Below are 8,035 nucleotides of genomic sequence, written 5' to 3'. Positions count from 1 at the left end.
ACCTCTCTCAGCCAGTGAGCGGGAACCGGTCTGTATGTGGGATCCGAACCCTCGGCGGGAGCGCCACCATGCTCCCAAGCGGTGCACTGTAGCAGTGCGCCACCGGGCCGGCTCCTCCAAAATTTATTTTTAAGAATATATGTCAGAAAAATTCCAAGTACATTTGGTTGACTCTTACCATTATGTAGTAATCTAACTTTAAGAAATGGTGTGGCATACCTGAGAATTCTAGGTCTCCTTAGAGATCATTTGGGGCATGAAGGCACGGTGTTTGATCTGTGAATAGATACAAGGACAGCATTTACTAATTCACTGTCCAGTGTATGTTGTCTTGTCTGATCTTTCATCTGCTATGTCTTATACGATAATTTTAATATATATTAATTGTATATATAATTGAATGTTGCGTGTCACACTTATGAACCTGATTTTGATAATTTATAGCAACTAACCTGTGAGACCATTTTGTTGCTGCTTTAATCCAACTGCATCTCTTTAATTCCTGTTGATGGTTCATCCGTGTGTAATTTCAAAAGTGCTCTGTAGTCAGTAAATTTGGAAAACAGTCAAATAATTTATAAAATGACCACTTCCCATATATTAAAAAAATATCTTTAGTAAAACCCCAAGTGTTAGTCAGTACCTGGAAACCAGACTCCCCCACCCCCAGTACAACAACTGAATTAATTGGCAGTGATGGTCTATGGGTTGACTGCTGCCTCACCAGATTTTCTTTTATGTGTGAACTTTATGGTACAAGCTACTTAGAACCAGATAAGATAAATGTCAGCCTTTAAAACTGATGTTCTGGAGATCAGATGTTTTATTGACAACTATTTTCTTCAGATTGGCTTGAGAGTACCACTTAGTAAGGTTAGAGTAGGGGAAGACTATGGCCTTGCCTAGCGTCCATAACTATGGCTTTCTACAAGATTGTTAATAAGTGAAGGCCAGAAAATAAAGCACTGTATTTTCTTAGAGAAGTAAGAGACTATTTTCTATTGTCTTTTGGTAAGGTTTTCAAGGATTTGAAGTTCTAAGACTACCCTTGATTCTATTTATGTTAAATGTACATGTATATCAGACCAAGGAAACGTATTCAGGAAGGTTATTATTTAAATGGTTATAATGGTTCAATGAAGGAAAGAACACTTACTGAAAATGCTGCATTAAAATATGTTGGAAATACCCTCTGAGGTTTCTTTATTCACAGAATAAATAGGTACTGTTAAAAGTAATCTCAGTAGGCACCCAGTGTGTGCCAGGCACTGTGCTAAATGCTTTGCCTGAAATTTTTTAATTTTGTGACTTTGAAAGTTCACATTGTCATATAATTTTGTATTAGGAACATGAGCTGATTAGGTTAAAAATCTTCATGCAAGTTTCTACAAACAAATCAAATGTGGATGTGTGATGGGTGGTTTTTAAGCTTAAACATCTCAGCTGGATTTAATTACCTTAAGGGATAAGGCAACATGATGGGCCAGTGGTTTACCAAATTATTTTTCATTTTCTGGATCTTGATGTCACCAAAGGTTAATGCATCCTCTTTTCTGTGCTAGAGACCTGGGTTAAAATCCATTTTAGGGCATAAGTGTAAATGAATTTGTTGTTGTTTTTCCTCCTTGGGGACACTTTGGTCATTTTGTGAGGCTGCCTTTCCATTTGGAATTGCTGGCAGCTTGCACAGGGCCCAGGGGCAGTTGCAAGTCAGCGTGAAAATGAGCTGGCAGGCTTCAGAAGGCAGAAGTGGCCCAGGGCTTGTCACTCTTCCATTCTTGATTCTTTCTTGGTTAACTTAAGGAAAATTGTTTTCTACTGACATTTGATTATAGCACATCACAAAACAAGTGATGTGTTCATGGGTAAGCCACTGCATTTTCCTCACCATTTCAGGCTGGTTTGTATTTGGCAGCTACATAGCTTTCTGTATTCACTATCCACAAACTCCCAAATGACTCCTTAGACTGCTGTAGATCTGTGTTCAACGTTGTTGATCACCAGTGTGTTTCATGGCTTTCATTATCTGATGCTTTTCCATAAAAGCTTTATTTTTTAGGAGTATATTTGTATCCATAAATCCTACATTTCATGGTTTTACTCTGAAGTATTATTAGTTAACTGCCTTTTTCTGTACCTATTAGGAATATTTAGAAGTATAACCTAAGCAGGGAATAGTCATAGCACATTCATCCTCAGGGCGCCTGGCTGTGCTGTTTTTCCTCTAAGCTCAACTTGTAGTCATCTCTTCTCTATTATTATTATTATTATTATTATTATTTTTTTTTTTGCATTCTTCATGTTTCCCTCTTCCTTTTTTTTTTTTTCTCCTCAGGGCGCCTGGCTGTGCTGTTTTTCCTCTAAGCTCAACTTGTAGTCATCTCTTCTCTATGATTATTATTATTATTATTATTATTATTATTTTTGCATTCTTCATGTTTCCCTCTTCCTTTTTTTTTTTTTTTTTCCGAGGAATAGTACCTAGAGTATGCTCTTCCCTTTTTTTCTTTCAAAAAATATATAAGATCTTTATACATATAGACACACATGAATATAATTTACATACATGAATAAATGGGATCATATACATGCAGCCTGTTTTTTTTCTCCTTTTGCAGTATCATTTTGAGTTTCAAAGTGAGTTGCTCCAGTTTCCTTGAATCCTTCATCTTCTTTATTTATTATAGGCATTCCTACACTACTTTGGTTCTTTTGATCCCTTTGTCTTTAAAATCTCCCAAACCACTTTATGCTAGGAGTATCTCTATCTCTCCGTTTTTTATTTTCTATTCGTCATTCAAATCCTGTTTCTTCTATCAAACCAGATCAGGGCATGGAGAAGTGATGACTACTGTTGTACACTTGTAGCATTCATGTAAAAAATGCATTTACCTCTGTGTGTATGTGTGTTTGAGAAAGAATGAGAGAGAGCCTGACTCTTTGTAGACACACATGTGACTTAGGTTAACCACATTTTGACTCATGATCATCATGAGAATAAGTTATTATTAAAATATTCACATAGCGTACTTTTATTTAATCTTAGTTTTTAAAGACTAACTTTGATTAAAAGTTTATTTAAACCATTAGTGCGTGGGGTTCTTGTGAGAATATGAGTGATGTAATCATTTAATTGGGGAGGTCTCTTTACATGTGTCCATTGACAATCAATGTGTATGGGAATAAATAGTATGTATAGCTTTGTCGTGATGCTTTACATACCTTCATGTTTACCTTTGACAAGATTGTTTTCTTTAGCATTATCTCTTGGATGATAAATGCTTTAAGGGCAGGACTAGGCCTACCCACATTATATTCTGCAAAGTCTGATAGATGCTGATAAAGTTCTTATAGATTCCCTTTTGATAGTACCTTTAAAAAATAGTCTTCTTATTTTTAGTATTTTTAGGTTACTTAGTTGTACTTAACTTTCTTTTTTTTTTTTTTTTTCCCTCTTTTCAGGTGTCAGCAGTCGAGTCTTTGGAGGGCCCCCTACTCCAGGTGGAAGGACTGAGTGACCTTAGGTTGGAGCTTCACAGCAAGAAGATGAACCTCCACTTGGTTCTCATAGATGAACTGCACCGGCACCTGTATATCAAATCCACCAGCCGAGTTGTGCAGTGTAACAAGGAAAAAGGGAAAATGAGGTCGGTTAAAGAGGTTCTTTGCCACAGTGTCTTGTGGCAGTATGGTATTATAAGGACTATTCTGTGTTTTCTTGAATATTGTAGTTTTTTTAACTTTTCCTTTAATGTACTGTCTTTGAAACTTGAAGGTGATTTTATAATAACAAATACTCCGTGTTTTAAGAGGCTGACATTCAAAGTTTGTTCATTCATTTATTGTGCATTTATAATGGTCCTCTTCTTTAAGAATAAATAAGAAACATTTACTATGGGCCTCTTATATAGTGGTTCAGAGACACTGGTATATCTCAGAAGGAAGTAGAAAAATCCTTAAATTGGACAGTGAAGGCAGTCTAAGAAATATGGGTGTATGAACTGAAGTTATAAGATTCTTTGTTACTTAGGGTTATGTTCAACTTTAGACAATCCTCTTTCTGGAATGGTTCGGGAAAGGTTCAGAGAGAATACTTCTCTTTTATTGGCTGGTTGTAGCATAACCTTATGTTTAAGGGCCTAGGTAGGCTCAAGAAATGCATTAGGTTGGTGTAGACATGGTAGGGAATAAGACTAGATCTTAAGATGTATAACACTGGTGTTATTAATATATATCACATATCTGTGTATGATATGTGTCCTTCCAGTATTCCTTTAAAATAGCCATGGGGTGGGTACTGCCCTGCATGCTCGGTGCCTGGGCCACGCCCGCAGTGCCAACTCAGGACTTATGGCTACAGGAGCCTGGGTTGCGTGGGAATTCTCTCCATCTCAAGCTCCTTTCTTTGATGATAAGAATGTTTCTTTTGAGGACTTCCAGTCAAGATGGTGGAATAGACAGTCTCCAGCGTCACTCTCTCCCACAAATCAACCAATTTACAACTATAAGAGAACAACGACAGCCAGGCTGGGGCCACTAGAGCTCAGGGGAAGAGGAGAAGAGACCCAAAGAATGCATGAAGGTGGGAGAAGCCACAATGAGAGAAAGAAAAAACTACTCTTGACAGTTTCGAGCCCCAGCCACGTCCAGGCTAGAGCTGTTGAGCGCTCAGAGAAGAATGCATGAAGGTGGGAGAAGCCACAATGAGAGAAAGAAAAAACTACTCTTGACAGTTTTGAGCCCCAGCCACGTCCACGCTAGAGCTGTTGAGCGCTCAGAAGGCTAGAGCTGTTGAGCGCTCAGAGCAGGAGCTGGCAGAAGCGGCAGCTGTGCCCTCTGGATGAAATTGCTTGGAGGTGGCAGAGGAGAAGAGGACCTTGGTGACCCCCAGGCCAGCAAGACCACTAATAGGTTTCCCATGGACTCACATTGGAGTGAGGAGCCACAACAACTGAAGAAAAGGAGCCACTCAGAGGCTGGTGAGTCATCGCAGTGGGCTGGTACATGGCCCGTCCCATGGGAAGTGTTTGCAGCATGGGCGGTGGGGTAGACAGGACCACCAGGAGAACGCTGGGGCACAGCAAGGACAGCTGATCTGCATCCCTATCAGCGAAGGACCACTCAGAGGAGACTAGTCAGGAATATAGAATTGCATGGGGTGCAGTTTGATGAAAAGACTCAGTTCCAGACCAGAGTTTCGGATCTCTTGAGAACCGGAAGTACCTATAAAGTCAACCATTAAAACCCGAGCTGCACAAAAAGCCTTCCCTAGGGAATCAGCAGCAAAGCAGCAATTTAGCTCAACTGCACAGCTCAAGTACTGGTCCCACAAGAAGTTCCCCCATTTTAGAAGGAAACAAAGGACAACAAATTAGTTCTAGTGCAGAGTTTTAAATGGTGTGAATAGCAAATAATCCAGCACAGAACTGAAAGAAAAAACAAAGTACCTGCAATCAGAGACAAAATTTCATATTAATAGCAAAGGTCTCATTTCACCCCTGGGATACCAAACCAGAAAGTAGGGAGGGCCAGGGCCCTCAGCAATGCCCCCCGACACCTGCAACCAATCCTGAGAGTGGGAGATGAGGGCCTTGGCCATGCCCTGCCCCATACATGCAGCCAGCCCAGCAGCGACCACCAAGCAGCTGCAAGAAGCACCCTGGGCTCTCCTAGCTGAGGTGGTGGGGTCCTCAGGCGTTAGCCACGCCCCCCCAACACGTGCAGCCAGCCCAGCGGTGACCACTGAGCCACCACAGGAAGCACGCAGGGCTCTCCTGAGCCAGGGTGGTGTTGGGGACCCTTGGGCCTTGGCCATGCCCCCCTGACACCTGCAGCCAGCCCAGCTGTGACCACTGAACTGCTGCCGGGAAGTAACCCAGGCTCTCCTGAGCTGGGGAGGTGGTGGGCCTTGGGCCTCGGCCATGCCCCCCTGACATGTGCAATCAACCCAGCAACAACCACCAAGCAAGAAGAACCCCAGGTTCCCGAGCTGGGATGGTGGGGGGTGAGAGGGCTTTTCTACACCCCTCTGACATCTGCACTGAGCCCAGCAATAACCAAGCCACCACTGGAAGCCCCCCAGTCTCCCTTGTGGGAATAAGGAGGGTGCCACAGTCCTCAATCCCACCCCTCCTCCTCCCTCCTTCTTTCCACCCCATTTCCTTCCCATTTCCCCTTTCCTCCTCCCTTCTGACTGCTCTACAACAGCATCCTAGAATGTAAAAAATAATATTAATAAAATTTCATTTTCTTTTAAAAAAAATAGCCATTAGATCTTTTCAGAGGGCATTTTTGCACTAGCTACTGAAATACCTGTGTTTATGCCTTTTCATCCAACTATAAACAAGAAGAGCACTGGAAGCAATGCATGCTGGGAACAAAGTCTTTCAGGTTCTATCCCGTTTGAACAAAAGATGTCAGCTTTGTGTGTGATGCATCAGTTTAAACAGAGACTATGGCAGAGAAGGAGGAGTTTCTGCCTCCTCTCAGCAGATGGGCACTAGAAAAACTTTTGCCAGGCACACAAATTGAGGTAGGGATTACACACCTGAGACTTAACTTAAAGACTGGATCTAAATAGGGTAACTGTCAGTACCTCAGCACAGAGGAAAGTGCCGAGGGGAGTGCTAAGGAAATTTCTTTCACAGTGTCTGGTGGTAAAAAGCAAGTCTGAATAGATTTCTTCCCATGCAAGGATAGATAATGAAGCAAAATCACTGAATCATGTGAAAATATTCTATAGCATATGGAAAAGCGAGCATTACCTTGTGGTCTTAAAGGAAGAACATTTATTTGAAAAGAAAAAAAATTTTTTTTGGCAGTTGGCTCGTACAGGGATCCACACTCTTTTTTTTTTTTTTTTCCTTTTTGTCTTTTTTCGTGTCTGGTAACGGATTGCAACCCTCAGTGTCGCGCCTGGACCGGGACCGGCAACGGGATCGCAACCCTTGGTGTTGTGCCCGCACCTCGCTCAGCCAGTGAGCGGGAACCGGTCTATATGTGGGATCCGAACCCTCGGCGGGAGCGCCACCGCGCTCCCAAGTGGTGCACTGTAGCAGTGTGCCACCGGGCCGGCCCTGCACACTCTTGACCTTGGTTTTACAGCACTGTGCTCTAACCAACTGAGCTAACCGGCCAGCCGGAAAAGAAAATTTTGTAAAGCAAACAAGAAGAATTTAGGAGATTTAAGCTTGGGGTTTCTCAAGAGATGCAAAAAACATGATGTAGTAGGTTAGATTATTGTTCAAAGTAATCGTTTCTTCCTCTTCCACTTTAACGTAAGAAGCGTATTTCCTACCCTTTGATTTTGGAGGTTTTGCCAGTCATTAGGACATGTGAGACAAGCAGAGGTTTGAAATGTGCTTGTGCTGGTGGGTGTGCCCTCTCATGCCTTTGCCATTGCCATGTTGGCATTAGTCCCCAGAGGAGGGTGAGAGACACGTGGAACCAACTCACGATTAGCCACCTGCCCAGTTTGGATCAGCCAACCACCCAAGTGTATGCTTTTCTGTGATTGCCTGCAGCAAGCATATAACTTCTCTGAAACAATAATGGAATTATTAGCTACAAGAATGGAATAGGGAGAGATGCTAACAGAACTAACTAAAATATGAATAAAATGTAAGGCAAACCCAAATGAAGTAGGGAAATTTAAGTCTTTATTTAAAGCATTAGAGAGAAAAATTGGATCAGTGATATGGAGGGAAAACTTTCCTCAAAATGAAGAGGAAAGAGACAAGATGATGAAAGAAAAACGATATATATGAAAGATGGAGAACAGTGATCAATCCAATGATTTTGGGTAATCTAGAGGATGACACTAAACTGATAGGGTTATGGGCTATATGGGCGCATATAGCCCCTAATCCCTAGTACCTTAGAACATGATTGGATTTGGAGATAGGATCTTTCAGGAGGTAATTAAGTTAAAATGAGGTCATTGGGGTAGGCCCTAATCCAATAGGACTGGTGTCATTATAAAAAGAGGAAATTTGGACACAGAAGCACACACAAGGAAACCATGTGAAAACACAAG

At 41.7% G+C, this 8,035-nt stretch overlaps 1 protein-coding gene across 2 annotated transcripts in view; it reads left to right on the top strand.

Moving 5' to 3' along the window:
• Window positions 1-8,035, top strand: part of LOC103604293 (exocyst complex component 4) — a 143,418-nt gene that overhangs the window by 50,083 nt on the left and 85,300 nt on the right. For both annotated transcript variants that reach the window (XM_008588861.1, XM_008588860.1), the window contains exon 4: window positions 3,463-3,647. In XM_008588861.1, coding sequence (XP_008587083.1) covers window positions 3,463-3,647 — 185 coding nt within the window. The remainder of the gene's footprint in view (window positions 1-3,462; window positions 3,648-8,035) is intronic.

This window comes from Galeopterus variegatus, unplaced genomic scaffold (assembly GCF_000696425.1).
Source record: "Galeopterus variegatus unplaced genomic scaffold, G_variegatus-3.0.2 Scaffold5074, whole genome shotgun sequence".
NCBI classification, from domain to species: Eukaryota; Metazoa; Chordata; class Mammalia; order Dermoptera; family Cynocephalidae; genus Galeopterus; species Galeopterus variegatus.
The sequence above is the reverse complement of the archived record's forward strand: the minus strand, read 5'-3'. Positions and strand labels throughout refer to the sequence as shown.